This window comes from Mobula hypostoma, chromosome 21, assembly GCF_963921235.1.
Source record: "Mobula hypostoma chromosome 21, sMobHyp1.1, whole genome shotgun sequence".
Lineage (NCBI taxonomy): Eukaryota > Metazoa > Chordata > Chondrichthyes > Myliobatiformes > Myliobatidae > Mobula > Mobula hypostoma.
Window position 1 is genome coordinate 45,936,937 of NC_086117.1, and position 15,391 is coordinate 45,952,327.

Here is a 15,391-nt window from a genome sequence, read left to right on the forward strand (position 1 = left end):
ATCCTCTTGCTCTTCATATACTGGGATGGGTTAACTCATTTGCTAAGGATTTGCAAACGTGCAATCACTAGTGGACAGATATTTCGAAGAGTCTGGTTTTGCTCCCTATATACATTCCACACTCTTTGTTGACCAAAGGTCGATCCTCTTGTTCAATGAGGAGTGATGACAAGTAATAACCTGCACAGAGCTCAGTCCATCACATAGTCTAATTCTCCAACTCACTCATTCTCTGATCCGCCGCTGATATTCCAAGCTCAGACCAGTTAATGTGCCCACTCAAGGGTTCTAGTGGTTTCTGAGTAAATCCATCAAGTTGTGATTAATGAATAACAAAATAATGTCAACATGGACCTTTGAGCTGTCACTGTTCCACACACACCGGGATTGGGACATCGTCTGTCTGATAACTCCAGGCAGAACCACGTAGCTGTGTTACTTTGGAGCAGACCAGCAGAATGTGGTGCACTCTGTGCCTTCTCCTTGCCGTGCAGCTGTTGGGCACAGGGACAGCAGCCCCACGGAAAACAAATGCTGATCTTCTACTATGGGCGAACTTTAATGAGAATCAGGTAATCCAAGCCAGACTGAACTCAGGGATGTGGGCTCATGAACTGTAGTTGTACACTGGGTAAATGACCACAGATAGTGCTGTGACTGATATATTGGGCTCAGAAACAGCAGTTAATGCATTAACTTTGGTCCACTAGGCTTAGGAGCTATGTTAAGGCCATCACTGTTGTCATTGTCTTGCAGTTGTTGTAGGAACTCTGGTACCCCATGGTTCTGGGATCATAATGACGTCTGTAAGTCTGGAACAGCAGAGTTAGGCACTGAGATTAATGCTGTATAAGGGCCAGTAGTTATTGCAAGTAGTATGCTTGTTTTATTCTGGTGCTCTGGGTGTTGGTTAATTTAACTAACCCTGAGGTGCTGGTTTAAGAGATTGTAATTGATATAGTAATTTGACAGATGGGATGAAGTTGGCAGCTTATTCAGTAAGTCATGTACACTGTGCTCAGTAAGTTAAGTTGATGCTGTAATGAATGTGCTGGTATGATGGCGATATTTCTCACCGCTTCTTGGGCATCTGCCCTATGGAAAAGTCGTTAACGCACTAACTCTGGTACACTGGGTTTGGGAATGACAAGCCCAGTGATAATAAATTAGATAATATTCTGATTCTGTCCCAGAGATATAGTTAATGCAATAACTCTGGTAAACCGGGTAAGTGGGTTGCTTTGATTGGTGTAGCTTTGGGCTGAGCAGTGGCATTGATCGGTGCTTACATGCGATAACTACAGTAGCATAGTGAGCACGGCACTATTACAGCTTGGGGCTTTCCAGAGTTTGCCGTTCAATTGTGGTGCCGTTCTGTAAGGAGCGTCTGCACATTCTCCCTGTGGATTTTTCCGGGTGCTCCTGTTCCTTCCCACAGTGCAAAGACATACTGGGTTGGTTAAGTGGTGGTTGGAAGTTGTCCTGTGATTAGTTTAGGATTAATCAGAGCTGTGGGGGATGTTGCGGCTGTGTACCACGAAGGGGTTACGCTGTGCAGCATCACTGTCCGGGGGCAGCGGGAACACGATGGGGTTACACTTCAACACTCAGAAGAGGTTGAGGCTGAGTTTCAACTTTTAGGAAGTTTATTTTCTTCCAGTCTGCTGAGTGCACATGAGAGCAAACACAACCTTACTGTGAGCCCAAAGATCAAACAAACAACAACACTAGTCCAAGCCTCTATTGGCTCACCCCAAGGAAACTCATGTTCAATTACAGACATAAAATCCTTGAACTACGCAGAGGGAAGACAGCTTCTGTGGAGAGAGAATGCCAAGGATCGTTTGTCAGAACTCAGAAGTGGGTGTGGGATCTGATGATTTTTCTGATACCCAGGTTCCTTTGGGAGTCCAAGAATGAGTAAATACTTGTTGCTTCGTAATTGTTTGTCTTAAAGTTTAAACGAAGGAGCAGATAGAGAGCTTATGAAACTGAGAGGAGAAAAAAGGAACAAAGAAATAAAGAAAAAAGGAAACAAAGATGGCGCTTTTGCAGTGCCTGTCACCTTTATTCTTCAATTGAGTTAAATTCCTGAGATAAGAAGGAACCAATAAAAAGTTACACAGTCACAGTAAATGTGTAATGTACTAACACTTAGCCAATGAGAAATGAAAATTGGACCTGCTATACTGCTTTTCCTTCAGTAGGTGGAGACCAACACCACATATTGTGAAAAATACGAGGGGTGATTGATAAGTTTGTGGCCTAATGTAGAAGGAGTCAATTTTAGAAAACCTAGCACATTTATTTTTCAACATAGTCCCCTCCTACATGTACACACTTAGTCCAGCGGTCGTGGAGCATACAGATCCCTTCTTTGTAGAAGTAGTCCACAGCAGGGGTGGTTGATAAGTTCGTGGCCTAAGGTAGAAGGTGATGAGTTATTAACTTCAAACTTTCTGCATTATCACTCAAAGAGTTGAACTGCACGTGCATGTAACGAGAGTGACTTGGACCTCCAGGTGGTCCACAGCAGGGACGATTGATAAGTTTGTGGCCTAAGGTAGAAGGAGATGAGTTATACAGCTCTCTAAAATTGACTCCTTCTACCTTAGGCCACAAACTTATCAATCACCCCTTGTACATGTGTTTGTTAAAAATACAACTTGTATGTCAGTAAAACATATGATTTTAGTCTTGCATTAATTCAACTAATATTTTACTAAAGCATTAAAAAACAATTACAACAAGGGATTTACCAAATCCTCTGTAAGTAAAACAACCACAACCTGGATAACCTCAGTGTTATCATTCCAGAGCTTCTGTCGTGGGTCCAGCATGTAGGTGTGATCACGATGAAAGAACTGCAATGCTTCTACTTTCTTAGAAATTTGCAAAGATTTGGCATGTCATCTAAAACTTTGACAAACTTCTACAGATATGTGGAAGAGAGGATATTGATCAGTTGCATCGAGGCCTGGCATGGAAGCGCCAATGCCTTTGGTTGGAAAAACCTCCAGAAAGTAGTGGATGCTGCCCAGTCCATCACAGTTGTAGCCCTCCCCACCATTGTGCATATTTACATGGAGCACTGCTGCAGCAAAGAAGCATCCATCATCAAGGACCCCCACCACTCAGGCCATGCTGCTGTAAGGGAGGAGATACAGGAACCTCAACATCTGCACTACCAGGTTCAGGAACAATTCTCACCCCTCAGCCATCAGGCTCTTGAGCCAAAGGGAGTAGCTTTAGTCATCTTCACTCACCCCATTGCAGAGCTGTTCCCACAATCTATAGACTCACTTTCAATGAATCTTCATCTCACATTCTTAATACTTACTGATTATTTTTAATTATTTCTTTATTTTCTCTTTCTTTTCGTATTTGCACAGTTTATTGTGTTTCCCCCTCATATTGGTTGTTGTCCATCCTGTTGAGTGCCGTCTTTCATTGATTCTATTGTGTTTCTTGTAATTACTATGATTGCCTGCAAGAAAATGAATCTCAGGGTTGTATATGGTGACATTAGCGCACTTTGATAATAAATTTACTTTGAACTTTGAACATATTGACATCAAAGGCTGACAAATTCCTGGGATGAGGTTGTTCCCAAAATTACAATGGAAGCAGATGAAAACTTTGGAGATTAACATTATTTTTCACATTTATCTGGGCTTGGAAACTCTTTGTTTAGATTGAAAAATTGTAAATGTCACTGTTAATTGAGAAAAATGATACGCCCAAGGTATATCTCAGCAAATAACACCAAGATAAGTGACTGAACAGTTTCATGGCTGATAAATCTGTCTGAAGGTTTTGAAGTAGCAATGAACGGGATGGCAAAGGGAGATGTAACTGATAAGGTTTTCCATCTCTGGGCTACCTGACATATGTACAGAATAGGGGGTTATAGGGATTGATGGCAGGAGGTGTGCTGAGCCAGTGTTCGATAGGGCAATGCTATAAAATCTCATTCAACCCATTATGGAACTGATCAGAATTATGTTCCATATTGCTTGTTCATGTTCTTGGTCATATAACATTGTGAAACTTTGTAAACTTGTTTGAGTTTTTCCACAAACAAGTTACTTATTATAAAATATTTTGTTTGTAAATGAAGACTGAGTATTTTACAGCTCTTGGGAAAGAAGCAACTTAAAAGAAACAAATAAATGCTTCATATTTGTTATGTTTTCTCACTCCAGAAACTAATCAAAACTAGTTTGATTTGCTTCAAAATACTGCTCAATTCATTCAGTATACATCACTCAGTTATCTGTTGTGCACTCAAACACATCTATCTTTCTGATGTAATGAGCCATCTCTGCTTTTTTAAAATTTATTATCATTATCACCCGGTACTCACCGATTATGAACCCATGAATTCTGTCTGTTTTCTGACTTTTTTTTAAACTCAACCGTTTTTCACTCATTTCTGAAAAAATAAACATGGTGTGCTTTTTTAAAAAAAACTCAAATGTCTCTCTGTCTCCCCTTCTGAAGAAGGAACGTGCTGTGTTTCAACAGGTAGGTAGGGGTCTCAGGTTAGGTTTAAAATTTCCTCATTGCTACTGTTATGTTTTGTAACTTCAGAAACAAATTGAAAGAAACAACCGGGAAGCTGGGGTAAACATGCCTTCTTTCTTTTTACTTTCCATTCTTTACTGGCGAACGCCCTTATGATGTGATAGGCTAATGACATATGTCATCTATGTACATTTGCATATAACCTGCAATGAATTATGTGAAAAATAAAATTGCTTCATCAAGCAATATATTTACAATATTACTGAAATATTAAATACTGTACACAACAATATTTTTGCATTATTTTCTGAATCAATGTCTAATCAAATCTGAAGGCATTTTCATTCCTCTTTCATGCAAGGCTCGTGCAAGGAGAGCGTTGACAGACATGGAAGGGTCTGCTTTTGGAGCCATTGAAGCAAATGAAGGTGGGTATAGCACTGGATACAGCAAAGGGTGAATCACTGCTCTCAACATCAGGGGAGGTGGGGTGTTACGGAGTAAATCAGCACCTTGGACAGTGGATGCAAGGACAGAGAGATCACTGGGCCACCCTGATCACGGTGCTGGGAACTGGCCAACAGTGAGCTGGGTGCCACATCAGGTACGGCACTGGCTGCAGAAATGGAACAGAACCAGTGTAATTATGCAGAGTATGCATTAACCAGTACCATGTTGCAGTATTATTATGAGGTGTTTTGACCACCACACTGGGCACAGGTCTAGGCAGGGGATTAAGTACTGTTTTGGCACAGCACTGGTTTGATTACCTGGTGCTGCTTCCGGCAGATGACCAGCCGCAGCATAATGTGGAGCCATCGGTCACTCGGCCCAGCCATGGGCCTTCAGTCCACCAACTCCACTTACCAGCACTTGGTCCACAGCCTTTAAAACTGGATTGATCCAAGTCCTTGTCTACTGTAGATGCTTCTTTTTTATCACTAAATTTTTTATTACAACACCAACAAATTACATTCAATACAACCAGTTGCCGATTACATTTTGACTCTTTAACCCAGCCACCCCCCAACTTTCATCACCACCCCCCCTCCACCCCTCATCCTCTTCCTCATCCCCACCCCCCTACTGTAGATGCTTCTTAAATACTTTGAGAATACTGTCTCCACCACCAACGTTCCCTCTAAGGTGTGCGCGTGCAAACATCTTTTGTTACCAGCGCACAAAATAATTTAAACTGCGGACAAAAGGTTGTCACCCTGTACCTCGCTGACAAAGTTAAGTATACTTCTTTTGATGAATATTTATCAAAATATTACCCCCTCCCCCTTCTGCTATATGGAAGTTGAAAAGGCAAAGTGTTCTTAGAAATAAAACGTCTGATTGCAAACAGCGACATGTTTATTTATCCACAAGTTTGAAGTCATTCAGTTTGCCGGTTGCACCGTTGGAACTTGTGCAATAAATAGTGAACTATTTGCATGTTTATGTGACATCAGCAATGACTCATTGATATGCATTATGTTATTTCTTTTAAACAATGAACAACAAAGTTGACTTGGTCGATTATCATCCTTAGAATAGCTTCAGGTTTACTTAAACATTCAGTGCACACATATTGCTGTCACTGGGCAAAAAATTGCACAGCACAAGATTTTTGCATGCACTGATCATTACATATTAGAGGGAACATTAGTTCCACATTTGTTTTCAACAACATTTCCCCTTTGAATTATATATTCCCTAATGGTTACTTCCATATTCCGCTTTCTCCCTTGTAATTTTGTTCTAATTGGTCTAGGGATGTGGGCTTTGCAAGTTGAGCTAGCTTTGAATTTCTTGTGCCCAGTTGCCCTTGAGAAAGTGGTGAACTGTCTTCTTGAACCTTATTACAAGAAGGACTTGGAAGCTTTAGAAAGGTTGCAGAGGAGGTTTAGCATGATGCTCTCTGGATTAGAGAGAATGCCTTAGGAGGAAAGGTTGAGTGAGCTAGGGCTCTTGTCTTTAGAACAACTTGAGAAGCAACTTTATGAAAGTGTACTAGATTATGAGAGACGTAGCTAGAGTGGGCAGCCAGCACATTCTGCCCAGGGCAGCAATGGCAATACCATAGGACATGTATTTATGATGAGTGGAGGAACGTTTTGGAGAGTTGTCAGAGGTACATTCTCAGCTAGTGGGATTCAGATTCCAGCCAGACTACCATCAAAGACATCTTCAAACTGTGGTGCCTCCAGTGCATGCCCTCTTCTCATTACTCAGATCAGGAAGAAGACACAAGAGCCTAAGGATGGCCATGGAGAGGGCTGGGGAGAGGCAGGTTGGTGTGGGAATGGGAAGGGCATTTTCAGGGACATACAACCAGAAGCTCGAGGTGGCTGTTGCAGACAGAGCACAGGTGTTCCACAAAATCGATGCCTAGTCTACATTTGGTTTCCCTGATGTAGTGGAGGCCACATTGGACGTACTGGCTACAGAAGACAAGTTTGGAAGAAGTTGTGTGAGCTGGAAGGACTGTTTGGGTCCCTGGACAGTGGTGAATGAGGAGGTTTAACTTTGGTTTACAAGCAGTTCTCAGGGCCCTTTACCTAGTCTGGGGAATGTGTATATTTAGAACAAGCAGTCTGCTCAGAAGAAGACTCATATGGTCCAGCATCAATCAGGTCACAAGTGTGGCCAAGTAGAGAATTTCACCCTGGTTACTGACCCCTTTTTCATTAAACTTTTGGTCTGATGATTTCTGTTTCTGGGAAGTTATATTTTGCTCCCTTGGTGAAGAGAGAACCAAAGCGATTATAATTGTTGGCCCATTGGTTTATTTTCGATTATAAATTCTCCCATTTCAGACCATAAAGGGTCTCAATCAAACCTTCTCTCGACCTACTTCACTCCAGGCAGAGCAACCCCAGCTTCTGCATCTAAGACTGTAGCTGGAGCTCCTAGTCCTCAACCTAATCCCTGGGAGTAAACTGAGGGGATGTGGTGGGAGGTAGTTCTTCCTACAATTCAGTATTTTGGCATTGGGTGACTAATTTCGTAACACTGTGACATTTGGTTTGTACATTTTGTATAGTTGTTAATGTTAACAATTTTCATTTCCTTTTGTATCAAGAATCCTGCCAACTTGAGCCTGATAGTGGTCCGTGCTTCATGCTTTTCCATCGGTTCTTCTATAACCAAACCTCGATGGCCTGTGAACTATTTAAATATGGTGGTTGTGCTGGAAACAAGAATAATTTTCGAACAGAACGGGAGTGTCTACAGACCTGCCGAACTGAAGGTATGTGACTGAGCTCAAGCTAACCCTCAGTGAGCATCTCAGGGTAATTGTGATTGCAGAGTCCTGTATCTATAAAAGCAGAGAAAGATAATAATCAACTCTCAGAGGGAGTCCTTGTCATAAGGAGGTGGCTGGGAATGGACCCAAGTGCAAGACACAGACACTGAAGTACTAGGGACAGGACTAGGATACAGTGTGAAGGCTAGGACATGGACACGAAAACTGGGAATTCGGAACAGGACTGGACAAGAGAGCTAGGAGCCCGGGCTTGGACTCCGAGCCAGAGACAGGACAAGGACCCAGAACCTGGGTCTTGCTTCTGGCTCGGACCCCAGAACTGGGCAAGGACGTGACTTGGCTGGCAGGCAGGACAAGGCTGGAGTCTTCAGACTTGAGGCCAGGCTGGAGACCAGAAACTTGAGGCCAGGCTGGAGACCAGAGGCTTGAGGCTTGGGGTCTTGAAGCTTGGCTAGGGGCGAGGCTTGAGACTTGGGGTCTTGAAGCTCCTCCTGGGCAGGGCGCGGTACTCCACCTGACGGAGGCAAGGGACAGGAAGGGACAGAACCAACCGTAGATAACGGCAAGATGACCTGGCTTACCCGATGGAGGCAAGGGACAGGAAGGGACAGAACCAATCGCAGGGTAATGGCAAGGTGGTCTGACTTACCCAGCAGAGGCAAGGGACAGGAAGGGAGCTAGGGTACAGGGTGGCTCAGGCGAGATGAGGCGAAAGTTACCAGCAAGACAAGGCAAGGCTTCAGGCAATGCAAGGTGAGACAAGAAATTCAGGTGAGGCGAGAGGGCAAGCCAAGGCAAGGCTTCAGGCGAGGAAACAGAAGACAGGGGAAGGGATACAAGGAGTAAGGACAAGAACAATCCAGCAGCCATGCCCTGGTCTCTGAAGGTATTTATGCAGCCAGCCCCAACTAGCATCAGCTGCCTCAATTAGAGCTCAACAGGAACAGAAACAGGGTAGACAGGAAAACCTGGAGCAAGGGTCGATGGACCGGACTGTGAACTGGAACGTGGACTTCACAGACCGGACCATGACAGTATCCCCCCCCTCTACGGGAGCCTCCTGGTGACCAAATGGGCTATCCAGACTATGGATGACCCGGGCGGGTGGGAGGGTATTTAATAGAAGGGAACCTCGGGTGGCAAGTGGAAAATGATAGTGTCTGTGTCGCTGGGTCCATGGTTGGCTGGATCGTTCTGTCATAAGGAGGTGGCTGGGAACGGACCCAAGTGCAAGACACAGACACTGAAGTACGAGGGACAGGACTAGGATACAGTGTGAGGGCTAGGACATGGACACAAAAAGTGGGAACCCAGAACAGGACTGGACAAGAGAGCTAGGAGCCCAGGTTTGGACTCCGAGCCAGAGACTGGACAAGGATCCAGTACCTGGGTCTTGCCTGTGGTTCAGACTGCAGAACTAGGCAAGGACGTGACTTGGCTGGCAGACAGGATGAGGCTGGAGTCTTCAGACTTGGGGCGAGGCTGGAGACCGGAGACTTGAGGCGAGGCTGGAGACCGGAGGCTTGAGGTGAGGCTGGAGACCGGAGGCTTGAGGTGAGGCTGGAGACCGGAGGCTTGAGGCTTGGGGTCTTGAAGCTTGGCTAGGGGCGAGGCTTGAGGTCTTGAAGCTCCTCTTGGGCAGGGCACGGTACTCCTGGGCAGGGTGCGGTACTCCACCCGACGGAGGCAAGAGGCAGGAAGGGACAGGACCTACTGCAGGGTAACGGCAATACGGCCTGGCTTACCCAGTGGAGGCAAGGGACAGGACGGGAGCTAGGTACAGGGTGGCTCCAAGACAAGACTTCAGGCGAGACGAGATGAGAGTTACCAGCAAGACAAGGCAAGGCTTCAGGCAATGCAAGGCGAGACAAGAACTTCAGGCGAGGCGAGAGTACAAGACAGGCGAGGAAACAGAAGGCAGGGGAAGGGATACAAGGAGTAAGGACAAGAACAATCCAGCAACCACGCCCTGGTCTCTGGAGGTATTTATGCAGCCAGCCCCAACTAGCATCAGCTGCCTCAATTAGAGCTCAACAGGAACAGAAACAGGGTAGACAGGAAAACCTGGAGCAAGGGTCGATGGACCGGACCGTGAACCGGAATGCGGACTTCACAGACTGGACCATGACAGTCCTTTCCCATATACTCACAGTAACAGCCAGACACCATCTTTCTGTAACAGCAAGTGTCCAGCCTGTATTACAAAGTGCACGGTAAAGCTCTGAGGTGTGCAGTAGAACAGAGACCTGGAAATACAGATTTATAATCGGTGAGCATGGATCTTCGGCCTGATTCCTTACCAGATATTGTGCCAGTAGCTCCCTAATAATGGTGACCAACCAGTAACTTTACATTGCCATTCTGTGAAGACTGTGCTTATTGCTGGGTCCGTGCAGACATTCTGCATCAGCATCTCAAAGAATAATTGTTCCCTGTTTCTGAGCCCTACCGGTACAGCAAGTCAACGTCTGACAAGTAAGGGTGAATATCCACACCCTTCATTAACAAAGCCAATGTTACCATCGTCATAGTGACTACCAGACTTTGATGTACAGTAAGAACAAGAAAATATTAAGTTTATAAAAGTGTCAATTTCTCCATCCCCTGGTAAAGACGTCACTTTCTCAGTGGTGAAAAATGTATGTTGTTAGGGTTTCATTGTGAATAACTGGCCATATTTGGGGCCAAATGGTCTCTGTGTAACAATCTGTGGGGATCACACTGGTGTTACAGTGACCTCTGTTGGGAGTTTTAATTAGTATATCACCACTGCCCTCAACCCTGCCTCTCGTTCCTCTTCTCTTCCTTTGTCACAGCTGCCTGCAGGTTGCCCATAAAAATTGGCTCTTGCAGAATGAGCACTGATCTCTGGGCGTTTGATTCCAACATTGGCAAGTGTATCCGTTTCGTGTACGGTGGGTGTGAAGGAAACGGAAACAAGTTCTACACGGAAAAGGAGTGCGTGGAGTATTGTGACCCCATCCCAGAAAGTGGTAAGTGTTCCTTATGGTCTCTTGTTCCCGTGAGCTCCTGCTGATGGTGGCTTAGAGCTCATTTCCCTGATTACTTCAGCTCCATGGGGTAGGATGTGGTCAAACCCGAGATCTCTAGCCACTGTCCCAACTCTGATGTATTTTCATAGATCTATAGTTTGCAGCATGGAAACAGGCCCTAGACCCATCTTGTCCTTGTCAATCAGGATACCTATCTGATCTCTTCTAATGCGTCTGCATTCGGACCATTACCCTCTAACTTTTCCTGTCCATGTACTCTGCAAATGTGTTTTAAACATTGTAATTACCCACCTCTACCACCTCCCCGGCAGTTCATTCTACATATCCACCACCTTCTGCGTGAGAAATTTCCCCTCCGATCTCCGTTAAACCTTTCCCCTCTCACCTTAAATCTATACTCTCTAGTTTTAGACTCCCCCAACCAGGGGCTAAAAAAGGCTGTGAATACCTAACCTCTCTATGCTCCTCATCATTTTTATAAACCACTGTAAGGTCACTCTTCACCCTCCTATGTTCCAGGCGTTAACAGTCCCAAGCTAGTCAGTCTTTCCCTATAACTCCAGCCCTCCAATCCAGGAAAACCTCCAGATTAATCTATCCATACTGCTTCCAGCTTAATGACATCCTTGTTATAGTCTAATGGCCAAAACTGCACACTACATCCCTGGTATGGCCTAACCTGTGCTATGTACAACTCTAACATGACTCAGCCAATGAGAGCAAGTGAGCCACATGCCTTCTTCACCGTCCTGTTTAGCTGTGTCACCATTTCTAGCAAACTATGTACCTGTAGCCCTCGGTCACTTGTTGGTCTTCCAGCACATCAAGATGACCGTTAAGGAGTGTTGCTGAATGGCACATTCCGGCTTGTAGCAGTACGTGCTGAGAGATGCACTGAAACTCAGGTGTGGCCAAAGCAAAGGCTTTTTGGGGAAGGGCAACAGTCTGATATCATAAGAACATAAAAATTTGGGCAGGAGTAGGCCATCTGGCCTGTCAGACCTGCTCCACCATTCAATAAGATCATGGTTGATCAGGCCATGGACACAGCTCCACCTACCTGCCTCTTCCCCATAACCCTTAATTCCCCTACTATGTAAAAAACTATCCAACCTTGTCTTAAAAATATTTACTGAGGTAGCCACTGCTTCATTGGGCGGAGAATTCCACAGATTCACCACTCCTCGGTAAAAGCAGTTCCTGCTCATCTCCTTCCTAAATCTACTCCCCCGAACCTTGAGGCTATGTCCGCTAGTTCTAGTCTAACCTACCTGGGTAAACAACTTCCCTGCCTCTATCTTATCTATCCCTTTCATAATTTTATATGTTTCTATAAGATCTCCTCTCATCCTTCTGAATTCCAGCGAGTACAGTCCCAGGCAACTCAATCTCTCCTCATAGTCTATCCCCCTCATCTCTGGAATCAACCTGGTGAACCTCCTCTGCACCACCTCCAAAGACAGTATGTCCTTCCTCAAGTAAGGAGACCAGAACTGCACGCAGTACTCCAGATGTGGCCCCACCAGTACCCTGTACAGTTGCAGCATAACCTCGCTGCTCTTAAATCCAATTCCTTGAACAATGAAGGCCAACATTCCATTTGTCTTCTTGAGAGCCTGCTGCACCTGTAAAGCAACCTTCTGTGATTCATGCACAAGCACTCCCAAGTCCCTCTGCACGGCAGCATGCTACAATATTTTATCATTTAAATAATAATCTGATCTTCCATTTTTCCTTCCAAAGTGGATGATCTCGCATTTACCAACATTGTGCTCCATCTGCCAGACCCTTGCCCACTCGCTTAACCTATCTATATCTTTCCGCAGACTCTCCATATCATCTGCACAATTTTCTTTTCCACTCAATTTAGTATGATCAGCAAACTTAGATATACTACATTTGGTTGCCTCTTCCAGATCATTAATGTATATTGGGAACAGCTACTGAATGAGATTCTTCTGCTACTGTACACAGAAGGGCTGAATCAGCTGGGGTAGAGTCTCACACATTGAAATAGTGTATTATCATCCCCAGGGGGATGTCACGAGTGACAATGGTGATGTAGCTTTAAAAATATCAATTAACACTATTGAATGTGATGACCTTGAATGAAATATATTTTGCACTGTTTAATTCTTGGTATATAGTTTTATTATGAATGCAGGTGAATTTTGAAATGAATACAAGTAATTTGAGACAGAAGTCAATCAGTATCATTGAATGGAATGAGCTTCTCAGAGAGCCAAGAGATATTCACAACACAGAGGGGACCCTTCAAGGTGTCATACTGTTGTGTCCAGCCTGTGGTGAGCCCAAAGGTAAATAATTTCTTTCTCTTTTTCCAGGGGAGGATGAGCTTCTGTTACAGTGAAGGCTTAGACAAAAATAAAAGTTTAAGGGCAACACAAGAAGTAAATATTAGAAACAATGATTCAAAGCAACCGTTCACAATGAGACCGTGAGTCTGATCCTAAAAACAAGTGGCAGAAACACGGAAATTGCATGAGCTCATGTTCAATAGAGTGACAATGTTCTTTAACCAATTGATCCAATAAACTTAAATAATCAAAGTAATCTGTTGCCTGTCTCCAAAATGCAAAATGTTGTATATTTAATAATCAGTTCCACACAGGGTAAGTACTGGGCTTTTATCGTATGTGTACAATTTGTTGTGAGGATGTGTATTGTATGTAGGATGGATGGTTGTAAGTTTTGGGGTGTGTGTCTGTCATTTATGGAGTGTAATGCATGGTTTATTGTGCTCAGTGTGGGTATTTATTAAGGGATAGATTTTGCATTCTGTGTGGAGAAGGGTGTGTGAGGAGGGGTGTATGTAGTAGTTTGTTAAATAGCACATGTAGATTTTAGCAAAAACTAATTACTGGAGGAAGTCAGAAGGTCAAGCAGCATTTGTGTAGACAAAGAGGTAGACAGTGTTTCAGGTCGGGGCCCTGCATTGGCTATGTAGATTGCAGGCTGCAATGTGAATCACTGTAGGTCATATTGTGTGTAGTCTGTGTGGTGTGTATACAGTTTGAAGGGTTATTTAAGGTGAGATTGTTGGGTGGAGTATTTGTATGTTGTAGTGTTGGCTGTGAATAACCCATTGTTTTGTGTGTGTGGCTGTATGGTGGGCAAGTGTGATTTGCTGGGTGTATACATGCAGTTTATAGCATGTTTGTTGTGCGTAGGGAGACTGTGCAGTTTGTGGGGAGGAGTATGCACTTGTTTAGATTGTGGCTGGTGCTGGCGTCCTTTGTCATGTGTATGTGTGTGTAGTTTCTAGGGGAGGTTGTGCAGTTTACAAATGTTTTGTGTGAGCTCTGTCTAGCTCGTAGAGGGTGTTTGTGCAATTTGTGGATGGGAGTGTTCAGTAGGTTGGGTGGGGGCATATAGTTGGTGAGATGGGGTTTATTTTGCCTGTAGGGCTGGACACTGTAACTTGTAGTTTGGGATGTGTGAAATCTATAGTTTAGGTTTTGTTTCATTGAGTGTGTGGGTGTGTGTGTGTCTGTGTGAGAGTGAGGGAGAGAGACGGAGAGAAATATTTTTCAATGTGTTCTGGCACAGAGCACATTTGGAGTGGGGGATGGAACATACAGGGAGTGGAAACATAAATAGGAGGGGTTTCATTGGGCGTGGGGTTGTGGATTCTCAGTGTATAACAGACTGGAACAAGGCTTTGGGAGATGGTGTCTTTAGGGGTGAGGATTTTTGGGGAGGGGTATTTGGATCGGACAGTGGTTTTTGTGTTATGGAGATGGTGAATTTGCAGGGCAACGAGTTCATAAGGTACTGGTAAATTGGGAAGTCCACAATGATGGGGTGAGTAGGGGGTTAGGGATGGGGATGGGGTTAAACAGGTGGATGAATGGTGGATGATGCTGTTGGGGCTGAGCTGGTTTTGTGCGTTGCGAGATGTTGGAGGGGTCAGTGAGCTGTAGGGTTTGCATCCAATATTTCTGTAATATTTGAGTAATATTATAAATATATTGTTTGATTAAGCATTCTTTGCATAATTCATTATGGGTTATATTTAAGAAGTGAATGGCAGACGTCTTCACGCTGTGACATGATATGTAAGTGCCTCATTTAAAAAGAGGACAAATATCCCGGCTCTTGTGTTTTCCTTTCAATTAGTTTCTGGACTTAGAAAAACAAAACAGTTCAAACTTTGTGAGCTGGAATAGGGGTTAGTGGTAGAAACCCGTACCCCACAGTGTCTCCGGGAACATTTTCCTCAATCAAGCAGGACGCTGACGGACACCAGCTGGTGGAAGGAAAGTCTGACCTGGGTGTGAAGGAAGTGGTTCACCCTTCCCGGAAGTGATTGACAAAATGAGGAAAACAACCATGGCGGTAGTTTGGTGAAAGGAATGAAGCGTGTTTTGCTGTCAGAAAGTGAAGTGGGAGAGCAGAGTGGGTGACCTGTGGTCAGAAGTATCCTAATTAGTGACGGTGTGCGAGCTGAGGCAGTACCTGAAGTGTGCCATGGAGGGTGTCACAGTGTCCTCCGGGATTGGGACCTCAAGACGGGCGGAGCCTGTGCTGTGAGGCCAAGCTGCGAAAGACAATGGACTCTTCCCACAGCCTG

At 44.5% G+C, this 15,391-nt stretch overlaps 1 protein-coding gene across 1 annotated transcript; it reads left to right on the forward strand.

The window, feature by feature from the left end:
• Positions 1 to 390: 390 nt before the first annotated feature.
• Positions 391 to 13,371, forward strand: LOC134359983 (inter-alpha-trypsin inhibitor-like). Its single transcript, XM_063073912.1, has 5 exons — positions 391 to 572; positions 4,889 to 4,955; positions 7,598 to 7,765; positions 10,600 to 10,776; positions 13,143 to 13,371. Exons 1-5 carry the CDS (start codon positions 459 to 461, stop codon positions 13,166 to 13,168), a joined length of 552 nt encoding a protein of 183 aa, XP_062929982.1. The 5' UTR covers positions 391 to 458; the 3' UTR covers positions 13,169 to 13,371.
• The last annotated feature ends 2,020 nt before the right edge of the window (positions 13,372 to 15,391 follow it).